The 14,768-nt window shown below is 40.1% G+C and overlaps 1 protein-coding gene across 4 annotated transcripts in view; it reads right to left on the bottom strand.

The window, feature by feature from the left end:
- Window positions 1-2,643: 2,643 nt before the first annotated feature.
- Window positions 2,644-14,768, bottom strand: part of mef2ca (myocyte enhancer factor 2ca) — a 54,215-nt gene continuing 42,090 nt past the window's right edge. Inside the window, exons 5-12 of one of the 4 annotated variants that reach the window (XM_035991780.1) lie at window positions 14,075-14,218; window positions 12,993-13,185; window positions 11,194-11,238; window positions 9,194-9,360; window positions 9,068-9,091; window positions 6,765-6,894; window positions 4,893-5,016; window positions 2,644-3,238 (exon numbers count right to left, since the gene is read on the bottom strand). In XM_035991780.1, the coding sequence (XP_035847673.1) occupies window positions 2,902-3,238; window positions 4,893-5,016; window positions 6,765-6,894; window positions 9,068-9,091; window positions 9,194-9,360; window positions 11,194-11,238; window positions 12,993-13,185; window positions 14,075-14,218 (1,164 nt within the window). In that variant the 3' untranslated portion in view covers window positions 2,644-2,901. Of the gene's footprint in view, window positions 3,239-4,872; window positions 5,017-6,764; window positions 6,895-9,067; window positions 9,092-9,193; window positions 9,361-11,193; window positions 11,239-12,992; window positions 13,186-14,074; window positions 14,219-14,768 lie in introns of all 4 variants that reach the window. The other 3 variants (XM_035991781.1, XM_031287897.1, XM_031287900.2) reach the window with 3 other exon arrangements.

The raw sequence follows: 14,768 nt of genomic DNA, 5'->3' as shown, positions 1-14,768 counted from the left end.
TACTGTATATATCAACACTCAACTTTTAAATACATGCTTGTCATGTTTCCTCAATGTTTTTACTGCCTTGTCTGTCTTGTCCTTGTTTTCCTGTCTTGTAATATTTTGTAGTAGGCTGTATAATGATGGAGCGTGTAATGGTGACCACGCGAATTTCCTACTTGTGGATAATAAAGTTTACCTTGGCTTTGGCCTTGACACACACACGCTCCGAACCGAGACAAGCGAACCGAGCGGTTTGGATGTTTTTTCATGAACCGTACCACCCCTAGTGTTTGTCTTTATTTAAACATCCAACTTCCTCCTACTTCTGACAGGCTTTTGCTAACATGTTGTTCAAATCAATTCAATTTTATTTATAATATCAAATCATAACAAGAGTTATCTCAAGACACTTTACAGATAGAGTAGGTCTAGCCCACTCTATAATTTACAAAGACCCAACAATTCCAGTAATTAATGTCTCCTCCGTACACACACATCACATCTTCTATCACGGTCGTAGTATTCAGTAGTGGTAAATCGTATAAGAGAGAAATCCTCGCAGCTTTCTTTGCTTCCATAGTTTTTCTGTATCTGGATTACAGTTTGCTTAAAATCACACGTTAGCTAACAGCTCTGTCGATTATTCCCGAACTCTGAGAAGCGTTTTCACATCAAGTGAAACGTCTTTTCTATGCAACCTGTTGCAAAAAAACTCAACTAAAACCTCCTCAGACCCCTTTCTTTTCTTTCTTTTCATCTCACCACAGCCAAAAATCTCCATCTTCTTCTTACCGTATGTCCTCTCTGTCTCTCTCGCTCTCTCCCTGTCTCTCCTCCCTCCCTCTCTCTGTCTCTCCTCCTTCCCTCTCTCTCGCTTTCTCGCTCTCTCCCTCGCTCTCTCTGTCTCTCCTCCCTCCCTCCCTCTCTCTCTCCATCCCTCTCTCTCTCTCCCTGTTTTTTTGCCACACTTTACCCTCCATACATTCATATATAAATGTGCTATATGTTTAAATGTGCGCAAATAATGTTGAACCTGCAACACGGCGTGGGCTCTGCACGCCTGCTCATGCGTGTTATTAAACCGTTCAGAGTACCAGACTTCTTCACTTTTACCTTTTTTTTTGTCTGTTAGTTTGCATATATGTGCACATACATGAATGTGCATGTAACATATTTGTTATTTACTTTATTATTATACCCCCTCCACCCCCCCAAACACACACACACACACAAATCAAGCAATACATGTACACGACAAACTCTGTTTTAGTACGAACACGTAGTACAGTACGTACTCAGACCACATCCTGGACGCCCATTTATCAAACTGCTAAAAGTAGAAATCCTTCACTTTTACTCACGTTTTTTTTTCAGGATGCATTTATCAAAAAACTTCAGGGACAAAATATACTTTGATATGATGAGTAATAACGTATCAGGAAGCACTGAGCAGTTTTCACTAGGGTTGGGTACCGAAACCCTGTTCCACTACGCCCCACTACGCAACCGGTAGGAATCAGACCGGATTAGAACGCACATTTTGGTTCCTCTTAGGGTTGGGCGGTAATACGGTAATACGGTATACCGTGGGGTCTTAAAAATAGCAACGGTATCAGTTTCAATACCGTCATTAAAAAAAAAATGCAATGCACTCATATAGGAGACAAGGATTACATATTAAATATAATGTATGTAATTATGTGTGGTTGTCATCACGTGACAGTGTGGAGGAGAAAGTAGTTGTTATGTTATTCTTGTTTCAGTATTAGTGTTTGGTATTCAGTTTCTGAACGGTGCACAAGCCGACAGTTTGCCTTACGTCATCATTTTTAATTAGTCACGGTAATACCGTATACCGCGGTAACATAGGGAGGTTTGACGGTATCAAAATTTGGATACCGCCCAACCCTAGTTCCACTTAATGTGTCGACTGAAGTAGTTTCCCTCTGTCGCTCTGAAACGGACGTAAAAATATCCCCTTCTGTCCGTAGTCTACCGTTAGCTAGCTACCGTTAATTTAGGCTATTTTTAAAATGCCATATTTTCCCCTCTGGGCTCACCAAAACGGACGTAACGGCATAGAAACCTATTACTGCTAAAGTTGGAAGCTGGTTTAGTTAGCATACCAACTCAACATTTATTTAGTTACTTGTTAATATTGTAACTATTTATTGTTAAATTATCGTAGTTGTGTGTTAGGTGACTTAGGTTTACTTATTGTATATTTAAGTACTTTAAAATGTTAATATACTGTGGCATTTAAATAATTTTCAATTTAAAAAAACCTCCATAAAAGAGCCTTTCTTTGACGTGATTTTTCAGTTTTTTAAGAACCGGTTTAGGAATCGGACCCAACCCTAGTTTTAACTTACAGTACTGTCAGCATGTTTATTTTAGATTTGTGTATTTGCACTCTTAGTACTTTGTACTGCAACTGCTGCACAGCAGTCTCCCCTCAGGATAAACAGTGTTTGATCTTATCGCATAAAACTTATTTTAATTTATTTTAAAGTGGCAGACGTCAAATCCTTGTCTCTGATTGGCTCTGCCGGCTCCGACGTGATTAATATTGTCGAACTTAGTAGAAGCAAAAGAACTTGACAAAGAAATGTTTGATTCTTCAGTGTCAGTGCAGAACTTTGTCACTCTGAAGTGTACTTTTTAAGCAGTTTGATAAATACTTGTACCAGAAGTATTTCCTCTCGTGTACATATCTAGCTACAGTACATGTTGTAAATACAGCAGAACGTCGTCACTGTATTCATTTCTGATTCTTCCCTCCCTCACGTACATGTTACGTTACACAGAAGCACACCCACTCAGTACAAGAATATGATAATAATAATAATAATAATATTAATACTCTAAGGTAACTTTACTAACACCCTCCTCCCATTGGCTGCAGACCTGCTCCCATCATGTGGCCCACCCCTCCGATAGCCTCATCCGTTTGACCGACGGGCTGTGGCGCTCTTCCTGATTGGACAGCGGCTGGAGAAGGAAGTTCCCGTGGTGATCGTCGCGCTCCTCGCTGCCTTCGTACGAGCTCCCGCAGCTGGATGCGCTGTCGCCAGGGGAACGGCCCGCCTCGTGGGGACCCCGGCCGACGACGGTGGAGTATCCGGCTGTGGTCATGCCGCCGCTGCCGATTAGTCCGAGCATGCCGATGTTGCCGATGTTGCGGTCTCGGGGCGGCGAGGCCGGCTCTGACTTGATGTTGAGGTTGGCGTGACCGGAGGAGACGTTCAGGTTCCTGGAGGACGAGAGACAAGAAGACCACAAGACTGATCTCAGACCAGGTGGACATTCACTTTCTGTCTCTCTCTCTCCCCTCTAACCCTGTCTCACTCTCTCTCCCCTCTAACCCTGTCTCACTCTCTCCCCTCTAACCCTGTCTCACTCTCTCCCCTCTAACCCTGTCTCACTCTCTCTCCCCTCTAACCCTGTCTCACTCTCTCCCTCTCTCTCCTCTCTAACCCTGTCTCACTCTCTCTCCCCTCTAACCCTGTCTCACTCTCTCTCCCTGTCTCTCTCTCTCCTCTCTAACCCTGTCTCACTCTCTCTCTCTCTAACCCTGTCTCACTCTCTCCCCCCTCTAACTCTGTCTCACTCTCTCTAACCCTGTCTCACTCTCTCCTCTCTAACCCTGTCTCACTCACTCACTCTCTCTCTCTCTAACCCTGTCTCACTCACTCTCTCTCTCCTCTAACCCTGTCTCACTCTCTCACTCTCTCTCTCTCTCTCTCTCTCTCTCTCTCTCTCTCTCTAACCCTGTCTCACTCTCTCCTCTCTAACCCTGTCTCACTCACTCACTCTCTCTCTCTATCCCTGTGTCTCTCTCTCTCCTCTCTAACCCTGTCTCACTCTCTCTCTATCCCTGTCTCTCTCTCTAACCCTGTCTATCTCTCACTCTCCCCTCCCCCAACTAGGGCTGCACAATATGAGGAAAATATCTAATTGCAATTATTTTGACTGATATTGTGATTGTGACATGATTCACGATATTGGAGGGAATGATCATTTTTGTATCATTATTCTCATTGAAAAGTATTAACATTGAAAGAAATTAAAATGATTATAGTGTGATTTTTTGAGAGGCTCTGTACCAAACAGTCTGTAGGATACCATCTGTAGGCCAGGACGTCTCTGCTGCTCCACAATACTAATTCAGAATGATTTGACATATATTTGACAGCCCTAATATATATATATATATATATATATATATATATATATATATATATATATATATATATATATATATATTTATTTATTAGGGCTGTCAGCATTAACACGTTAATCGCAATGCGATTAATTTTTTTTAATCGCAGAAATTCAGAGAAATTAAAAGAAATTAATCGTTTGACAGCCCTATTAAGGAGTTACTAAACACTATATTGACTCTAGTAAGGATAGGGATTTTTAGTTTTTTAGTTAGGTCCTTGGAGGAATTGTGCAGTAATGACAGATTCACACATTTTTCTTTTGTTTACAGTAAATAAATAATTACAAATCTTAAAATCAAATTCATAAAGTAACTTTCTTTGCATTCATTTGATTCCCAATCAAGATCCACTGGTATGTATGGCTTTCCATTGTTAATATGGACTTAAAAACTGTTCTGAAATGCAAAATAATAGAATTTTAATCATGTGATAAAATATGTGATTAATCGCGATTAACTATAGAACTTCAGCGATTAATCGCAATTAAAAAAAACTTAAACGTTTGACAGCCCTAATATATATATTTTGCCATTAACAAATATTGCGCCGCCCTAGTCTCAACCCTGCTTCCCTCTGTGAGTCTCTCTCTAACAACAGGGTGAAGACAGGTCTCTGAAGACGACAGCCATAATGGACATGAGCACAGACATTTTGTGCAGACTTGTTCTGCTTGGTCCTCACCCCATGTGTCCGAGCGCTGAGTGCTGCAGGTTCTGGATCTGCTGTTGCTGCCAGCATGTGACTGATCCCAGACCAGAACCTCCGAACCCGGACAGGGAGGAGAGGTCGCTGCTGAGGGAGAACTCTGAGGGGGGAAGAAACAAACGCACTAATGTAGAGGTGAAAAAAAGTGCCAAAAAGTGTGAAAAAATGGACAAAACGTTGAAAAAATAAAATTTTAATTTTACATTTTATCCCAGGAAAACCAAAAGTTGCACAGTCGACGGGGGTTAAAGCTGTCGTTGCAATAACCGCAATACCGTGATAATTTTTAGCTAAATGTTATCATACCGTCAGAATCTCATACCGTCAGAATCTCATACCGGCCCAAGCTGAGTTACAAATAAGCTGCTTTTTCTATTTGGTTTGAAATTGGATTTCAAGTTTAGTTTAGAGGTACAACGATGAATCGATTAATCGATTAGTTGTCAACTATTAAATTAATCGCCAACTATTTTGATAATCGTTTGAGTCATTTTTGAATTAAAAAAAAAATCAGATTTCTCTGATTCCAGCTGGTTAAATGTGAATATCTTCTAGTTTCTTCTCTCCTCTGGGACAGTTAACTGAATATCTTTTGAGTTTTGGACAACACAAGACATTTGAGGACGTCCTCTTAGGCTTTTGGGAAACACTGATCCACATTTTTCACCATGTTTTGACATTTTTATAGATCAAACTAGGGCTGCAACTAATGATTATTTTCATAGTCGGTTATGGACTTCGGGTCACATTGGCCTGTTTTAAATTTTTGTTTTATATCAGAAAATATGGGACGTAGAAATAAGCGCTGAAAATGTGTAGCAGAATTTTTTTTAAATTGAATACGTTGGAAAAAGCAAAAACAAATTGTGAAAAAAAGGCGTTACAAATGTCAGAAAAAAAAAAGACCGCACAAGGGTTAATCTGTTGGTTATTTTCTCGATTAATCGATTAGTTGTTTGGTCTCTAAAATGTCAGAAAATTGTGAAAAATGTGGATCAGAGTTTCCCAAACGCCCAAGATGGCGTCCTCAAATGTCTTGTTCTGTCCACAACTCAAAGATATTCAGTTTACTGTCCCAGAGGAGAGAAGAAACTAGAAGATATTCACATTTTACAAGCTGGAATCAAAGAATTTTTACTTTTGTCTTTAAAAAAAAATTACTCAAACCGACTAATCGAGGAATCGGGGAAGACTGGAGTAGAGCCGCTGCTCCTTCACGTCGAAAGGAGCCAGTTGGGGTGGTTTGGCCGTCTGGTAAGGATGCCCCCTGGGCTCCTCCCTAGGGAGGAGGCCTCGGGGAAGACCCAGGACTAGGTGGAGGGACGTCCAGCTGGGAGGAGGCCTCGGGGAAGACCCAGGACTAGGTAGAGGGACGTCCAGCTGGGAGGAGGCCTCGGGGAAGACCCAGGACTAGGTGGAGGCACGTCCAGCTGGGAGGAGGCCTCGGGGAAGACCCAGGACTAGGTGGAGGGATTATATCTCCAACCTGGCCTGGGAACACCTCGAGATCCCCCAGTTGGAGCTGGTTAATGTGGCTCGGGAAAGGGAAGCTTGGGGTCCCCTGCTGGAGCTGCTACCCCCGCGACCCGAGACCGGATAAGCGGACGAAGATGGATGGATGGACTAATCGATTATCAAATAGTTGGCGATTAATTTAAAAGTTGACAATTAATCGATTCATCGTTGCACCTCTACAAACAACTAATCGATTAATCGAGAAAATAATCAACAGATTAATCGACTATGAAAATAATCATTAGTTGCAGCCCTACACTAACGTCATTAATCATCTCACATGAGGCGGAGCCTCTGGTGTGTTACGCTACCCTTGTGTAGTGTTGTAATCACCTGTGCCGTAAGAAGAGGAGAGCGTGGACGGATACCCGCCCATCACCTGTCCAGGGAGAGTCTGAGCGGCGATGGACACGGCCGGAGTGGACAGCGTCTGGGCGGTCTGAGAGTGATTTATTCTCTGGTTCTGCAAAGACAAGTCAAATCTTATTTATACGACGTTATACAAGTACTGATACTCAACGATTCAGATCCTTCACGGAAGTAAACTTAAACACTCCACTACAATTGTCGTACTGCATTCAGAACCCTACTTAAAATTATGTATTACATTTCATTCTTTACCTTTTTCCGACATACTATACTATAACGTTTTGAGTTTTTTCGAGATACTGTACTATGACTTTTTTTCGTGACTTTTTTTGACATGGACTATGACTTTCTTCGTGTTTTCAACATACTACACTATAACTTATTTTGTAACTTTTTCAGACATATTATACTCTGATTTTTTTCGACATCGTATGACTTTTGCGTTTTTTCGACAAGCTATACTATGACCTTTTTCGTATACTATGACTTTTTCCGACATACTATACTATGACCTTTTTCGTATACTATGACTTTTTCCGAACATAATATACTGACTTTTTATGAGTTTTTTTCGACATACTATACTATGACTTTTTATGAGTTTTTTCGTGACTTTTTCCGACATACTATACTATAACGTTTTGAGTTTTTTCGAGATACTGTACTATGACTTTTTTTGACATATACTATGACTTTCTTCGTGTTTTCAACATACTACACTATAACTTATTTTGTAACTTTTTCAGACATACTATACTCTGACTTTTTTCGACATCGTATGACTTTTTATGAGTTTTTTCGACATACTATACTATGACTTTTTTTGGGACTTTTTCCGACATACTATGACTTTTTCCGAACATACTATACTATAACGTTTTATGAGTTTTTTCGACATACTGTACTATGACTTTCTTCGTGTTTTCAAATACTACACTATAACTTATTTTGTAACTTTTTCAGACATACTTATACTCTGACTTCTTTTGGTGATTCTTTTCGACAGCATGATGTTTTTGTGACTTTTCGACATGCTTTAGTATGACTTTTTTTTGACAAATAAATGTAATTTTTATGACTAATTGAAACAGTCTGAATAGTACAATGTGATGACCCCTCTTTTTAACTGCTTGTCTTTTTTCTTTTGTGTTGCAGATGCCAGTAGGTGTGGTCAGGTCGTCTTTGTGTCTTCCCGTTACTAGAAGAGCGCAACTCACTTGTTCCATGATGGGAAGAGAGAAATGGGAAACGGTGCTCCCCATCCTTTGTTTTTCCACTCGCTTAATTAATAATTGTTTGACTCATGCATACATTACTGACTGCCAAACCTTCTAATGTCTTGAAATGTTTTGTTGTTTTAAATAAAAGAATGGTTTCTTTAAAGTAACTTTTTGTGTCACCTCTCGTTAATTGTCGTGAAGTATAAAATAATCTAATGAAAAAATAATAGTTAAAGTATGTCGACAAAAGTCATAGCATAAGCATGTTGAAAGTGAAAAAAGTCATAGTATAGGACACCTAGAAGACATAAAGTCATAGTATAGTATGTCGAAAAAGTCATAGTACAGTATGTCAAAAAAAAAATCATAAAAATGACATAATATAGTATGTCGAAAAAAAGTCATAGTACAGTAGTCGAAAAAAGTCATAAAAATGTCATAGTATGTCGAAAAAAGTCATAGTATGTCCAAAAAAAAGTCATAGTACATAGTATATCCAGAAAAGTCATAAAAAAGTCATAGTATAGTATGTCGAAAAAAATCATAGTACATAGTATATCCAGAAAAGTCATAAAAATGTCATAGTATAGTATGTAGAAAAAAGTCATAAAAAGTCATAGTATAGTATGTAGAAAAAAGATATAAACAAGTTATAGTACAGTATGTCGAAAAAAATAAAAATGACATAGTATAGTATGTCGAAAAATGTCATAGTATAGTATGTCCAAAGAAAAGTCATAAAAAGTCATAGTATAGTATGTAGAAAAAAAGTCATAAAAATGTCATAGTATGTCGAAAAAAGTCATAGTACAGTATGTCAAAAAAAAGTCATAGTATGTCCAAAAAAGTCATAGTATAGTATGTCCAAAAAAAAGTCATAGTACATAGTATATCCAGAAAAGTCATAAAAATGTCATAGTATAGAATGTCGAAAAAAGTCATAAAAAGTCATAGTATAGTATGTCCAAAAAAGTCAGAATAAAATCATAGTAGGCTATAGCATGTAGAAAAAAAGTCTACTTCTTGTTTAATTTAAGAATTACTTACCAACATCAGATCAAAATCCTCACACTGGAGGGCAGCATTAAAGCACAGACTACAATCAGTCTCCATACGGAAATTCGATAAAATGAACGAAACGATGTGGAAATTAAGATAAAAAGCAGCACTCACAATGGTGGGCATGTTGTTGCACTTGTTGGAGGGGGTCATCAGTGTCCGGAGGTCAGGCTTACGGCTCATGCTCATTGAAGGAGGACTTTTTTCATGCATGTTCTTGGAGACGCCTCCTGGAGACAGCAGCCCAGGAGAGGTGCAGTGGTTACCGTAGCTGCCATTTCCTGGTGACAATCACAGGTGGAGGTCCATGTTTAACCCTGCTGTTGTTTTGTCATTTTCAAAAAGTTTCTATATCAGAAATTTGGGGTTTACCTCAACGAAATTGTCAAACAAACGATCAGTTCACTACTTTCACTGAATTAGGGTGTTTTATTCAATTTTATACCATTTTAATTAAATTTTTTATAAAAGCACGTTGAAGAAAGTGATAAAAAACTGGGAAAATTTTACAAAAATGTTAAAAAAATAGCTTAAAAAATGACAAATGTCCAAAAAATGCGGCAAAAAAATCAACAAAGTAACAAAAAAACGTGGAATATAAAGTGACAAAAGTGTCTAAAAATACGACCAAAACTTAAATTTTTTTATTTTTTACTTTGACCCAGAGAAACAATTTGGAGTTTACCTCAACGAAATTGCCAACACACAAAAAAAAACGTGGATGGTTCCCTACAACGCTCTTCACAAGTCAAACAAACGATCAGTTCACTACTTTCACTGAATTAGGGTGCTTTATTCAATCTTATAGCATTTTAATTTAAATTTTTATAAAAGCACGTTGAAGAAAGTGATAAAAAACTTGGAAAGTTTTACAAAAATGTTAAAAGAAGTAGCTTCAAAATGCAGCAAAAAATCAACAAAGTAACAAAAAAACGTGGAATATAAAGTGTCTAAAAAGACGACCAAAACTTAAATTTTTTATTTTGACCCAGAGAAACAATTTGGAGTTTACCTCAACGAAATTGTCAACAAACAAAAAAAACGTAGATGGTTTCCTACAACGCTCTTCACAAATCAAACTACTTTCACTGAATTAGGGTGTTTTATTCAATCTTATAGCATTTTAATTTTAATTTTTATAAAAGAACGTTGAAGAAAGTGATAAAAAACTGGGAAAATGTTACAAAAATGTTAAAAGAAAAGCTTCAAAAATGACAAACGTTGAAAAAATGTCTAAAAAATGCGGCAAAAATATCAACAAAGTAACAAAAAAAGTTGGAATATAAAGTGACAAAAGTGTCTAAAAAGTTAAATTCTTTAATTTTTTATTGTGACCCAGAGAAACAAGTTGTTTGGTCGACATGAAGACAACACAAGTGTTAAACGTTTATAAATAGGGATGTAACGGTGCACCGTGAATCGGTTCAACGTGGATATAAATGTGTAAAGATTACAACCGGCTGAGATTTTTTAAAAATGAATCGCGATGTAACTTTTAAACGGCCTCGAGCGTAATCTACTTTAGATTTCACTTGTTTGACTTCAGACGTCACTACGTGTTCTCAGTTCATTTATTTGATTCGATTTTTTAGTATTTATTTAATTATTTTGATGTAAAATTTGTTTTAAAAATCTATTAAGTCATTTTTTGTGACATTTTTGTTATTTAAGATGAAATACAAGCTCAGTGTCACTTTTAATACGAGGACACATCTATTGCTTTGCACAGTTTATAGAAATAAAGAAATATTTTTCATTTTTCTGCAGCTCATTCCGTTAAAAAAATCCTGAGAAAATCGTATCATGAACTTAAAATCCTGAATTAGAGCTGAGCAATATATCGATATCGTGATATGAGACTAGATATTGTATTAGATTTTGGATATCGTCATATGGCATAAGTGTGTTTTCCTGGTTTTAAAGGCTGCATGACAGTAAAGTGATGTACTTTTCTGAACTTACCAGACTGTTCTAGCTGTTCTATTATTTGCCTTTACCCACTTAAACATTATATCCACATTACTGTTGATTATTTGAGATATGAGATAAGTTGCTGAATAAAAACATGTTTAACTGGTCACAACAAGCTCTCTGTAACGGTCAGACTGTCTTACCCACGTTGGAGACCACGGTGCTCGTCAGCTCTGAACCCATCAGACCTACAGACACAAAACATCTCCGTTTAAAAGGTATTACTGACGGAGAGAAGAACATCAAAATAACATCGGATTCATAAAGCGGGATTTATGGTTCTGCGGAGGCTCCACGCAGAGCTTTCGCCGCAGCCTACGTTAGTGGCCTGAAGTTTATACTCGTTTATACGTTGGTGTGTGCGTCGATCTCAAGGGCGTAACATTGCGTTCAACATTGGGGGGGTGGAGGGGGGGGGTTGAGGTTTCCAACTATCTAGGGAGGTCCCCGGACATGTCTGCATGGATTGAGAAAAGTAACAAAACTCACAAAAAAGTGGGAAAAAAACGTTGAAAAAAGTGAAAAAAAAAAAGTGAAAAAAAAACGTTGAAAAAAGTGGAAAAAAAACGTTGAAAAAAGTGAAAAAAAAAAAACCTTGAAAAAAGTGAAAAACAAAACGTTGAAAAAAAAAACGTTGAAAAAAAAACGTTGAAAAAAAAAAACATTGAAAAAAGTGAAAAAAAAAACTTTGGAAAAAGCCTCCCGGAAGGCTTAAAAAACATTGAAAATATTGTCCAAAAAAACCCTAAAAAAAAAACCTCAGAAAAGGCAACAAAAACATTGAAAAGCAAAAAAAAAAAAATGTAAAAAAGCAATAAATACTTCAGAAAAAGCCCTGAATGGATTATTGGGGGGGGGGTTTGTAAAGTGACGGTGATTATCTTCAGAGTGAGTAGCGACTCTAGAGTCATAGTGAGAGAACCAAAGTGTCTCCTCTGTTCTTTCTGACCACGGTGGAAATCTGGAGCAGGAGAAGTTAACCCTCTCCTTGATTTCATGTTGTTTACGGAGAAGGGGAACCAGGAAATGAGTCGGGGGGAAATGCAACGCTACCGAGCCACGGCCGAGCGGACCAATCACAGTTGTTGCGGTCTGCGTCGCCGCGACGTGTAGCTACGTTTTTTAAGAGGTGCACGTCAGTCTACGGTGAGGGTCAGGCGTCAGGTCGGTATCTCCGCGTACATACATACGTACCCACGCGGTCGATTTAACGCAGAAGCATAAATCGGCCTTAAAGGAGAATTCCGGTCGATTTCAACACGTAGCTCTGTTGTTTGGAAATGTGGAGTGCTGTCAGTAGCAAAAAAAACGAAAACAATCAGTGCTGCCTACATCGTGTTATCCCCCTGCTAGCGTTAGCATTCACTGTGTTCCCTCAGAAGGAATCACTGCACATGGGGAGGCTCTTGGAATGACATTTCGAGCATGTTTAGAGGCTAAAAACATGTTTAAAACTTGTCCTGTTTAAGCCTGTTGGGTGCTAAACGCGGGGTCATCCCTATGTTCCCCAGGTCCTATGTTCCCTGCTTTTTAGAAAAAAGGGTCCTATGTTCCCCTGTAGCAATATACCGGGGAGCATAGGACCCTTTTTCTGGAAAAGGTTCCTATTTTCCCCGCAATCTATCAATCTTTACAGTAGGGTTAGGGTTAGCCATGGAATTTGGCAGTAATGGTGGAACAGCCCGGGGAACATAGGACCCTTTTCCAGAAAAAGGGTCCTATGTTCCCCAGTCTCATACAAAGAGGGGAACATAGGACCCAGGGAACATAGACACGCTCCCGCTAACGCTAGCAGGAGGATAACACGGTGTAGGCAGCACCGATTGTTTTAATTTTTCTTGCTACTGACAGCACTCCAAATTTCCAAACAACAGAGCTAAAGGAATTCTCCATTAACTGTTCATCGTAGTATAGCTGGCATGATGTTCATATATTTTCATACCTGCGTTTCCGGTGCTGGACGGCCGCTGGGGGGACATGCTGTTTCTCTGCAGGGAGGGGTGTGAGTGAGAGATGGGCAGCAGGTTTTGGTTCCCTAAACCACAGTTTACACCGGGGTGGGAGTACAGCAGGCCGCTGGGATTAATGCTGGGCATGGAGACGCCCATATCGTAGCTGGAGGGAAGCAGGCCCTGCTGGAGAATACAGGAGAGTTTCCACATGACCCTTACACGCTGTCACTTACCCATGAACTGCATTTTCTGTACTTAGGCTGCAAATTGTCCAAAAATGGGGAAACGCCAGAGCAGGGGGAATGAGAGGGGGAAACGCCAGAGCAGGGAGAATGAGAGGGGGAAACGCCAGAGCAGGGGGAATGAGAGGGCGAAACGCCAGAGCAGGGGGAATGAGAGGGGGAAACGCCAGAGCAGGGGGAATGAGAGGGGGAAACGCCAGAGCAGGGAGAATGAGAGGGGGAAACGCCAGAGCAGGGGGAATGAGAGGGGGAAACGCCAGAGCAGGGAGAAAGAGATGGGGAAATGCCAGAGCAGGGGGAATGAGAGGGGGAATGCCAGAGCAGGGGGAATGAGAGGGGGAATGCCAGAGCAGGGGGAATGAGAGGGAGAATGCCAGAGCAGGGGGAATGAGAGGGAGAAACGCCAGAGCGGGTGGAATGAGAGGAGAAAACGCCAGAGCAGGGAGAATGAGAGGGGGAAACGCCAGAGCAGGGGGAATGAGAGGAGGAAACGCCAGAGCAGGGAGAAAGAGATGGGGAAATGCCAGAGCAGGGGGAATGAGAGGGGGAATGCCAGAGCAGGGGGAATGAGAGGGGGAATGCCAGAGCAGGGGGAATGAGAGGGAGAATGCCAGAGCAGGGGGAATGAGAGGGAGAAACGCCAGAGCGGGTGGAATGAGAGGAGAAAACGCCAGAGCAGGGGGAATGAGAGGGGGAAACGCCAGAGCAGGGGGAATGAGAGGAGGAAACGTAGCAGAAAATGAAAACGTAACAATGTAAATGTCGCCTTAGTTGACTTTGTGCGATAACGACAAAATGTGAAATTTAGAAGCTGTGGACGTGGAACTTACACAGATTCTCTGTCTGTTGATCATGAGGTCGATGTCTTCGTTGATTTTGCGGTATTTGTCGTCTGACTCTGGGCTCTGGCCGGCGGAGTCGTCCGCCTCGATGTCGGGGCTGTCGCAGCCGTTTAAACCCTTTTTACGCAGCGTCTGCACACAAGAGAACAAACATGAGGACGAGTGAAACAGAAAGTTACATTTATGTCGGATTAAACTGGCTTCAGAGCTGAAACAACGCAACATGGCATCATGACTTTCCTAAAGCCAAATAGTGTGTTATCAAGGGGGTCAGCTTCGCTTCAGAGCGCGAACCTCCTATGGCGCCATTTTGATGCTAACAAGCCATCACCTCCCGTTAGCATCCCATTGACTGCCATTCATTTTGACGTCACTTTGACAGAGAATAACTTTACATCTGAAGAGTTTAAAGACTCTATTTCTCCATTGTTTATTTCTAAAGAAACACGACAATGTATAAAAGGCTCCATTACCTTGTACCTCACGTTATGGCTCCGTAGCAGACGTTTTTATCAAAATAGGCTAACGATTGGGTCATAACCACGAGACTTACTGTCTCATAGTAGAGGAATTACCGTATAGTACAGGAGAAGCTCTCAGGCAGTTTGGACTTACATTAGCTGTTTAAGTTTAATTACTAATGTTAACTATCATTTTAGTGATCAATAATTAGCCTGTGTCT

Source organism: Sander lucioperca, chromosome 14 (genome assembly GCF_008315115.2).
Source record: "Sander lucioperca isolate FBNREF2018 chromosome 14, SLUC_FBN_1.2, whole genome shotgun sequence".
Classification (NCBI taxonomy): Eukaryota; Metazoa; Chordata; class Actinopteri; order Perciformes; family Percidae; genus Sander; species Sander lucioperca.
Note: the sequence above shows the minus strand (reverse complement) of the source record. Positions and strands in the feature narration are given on the sequence as shown.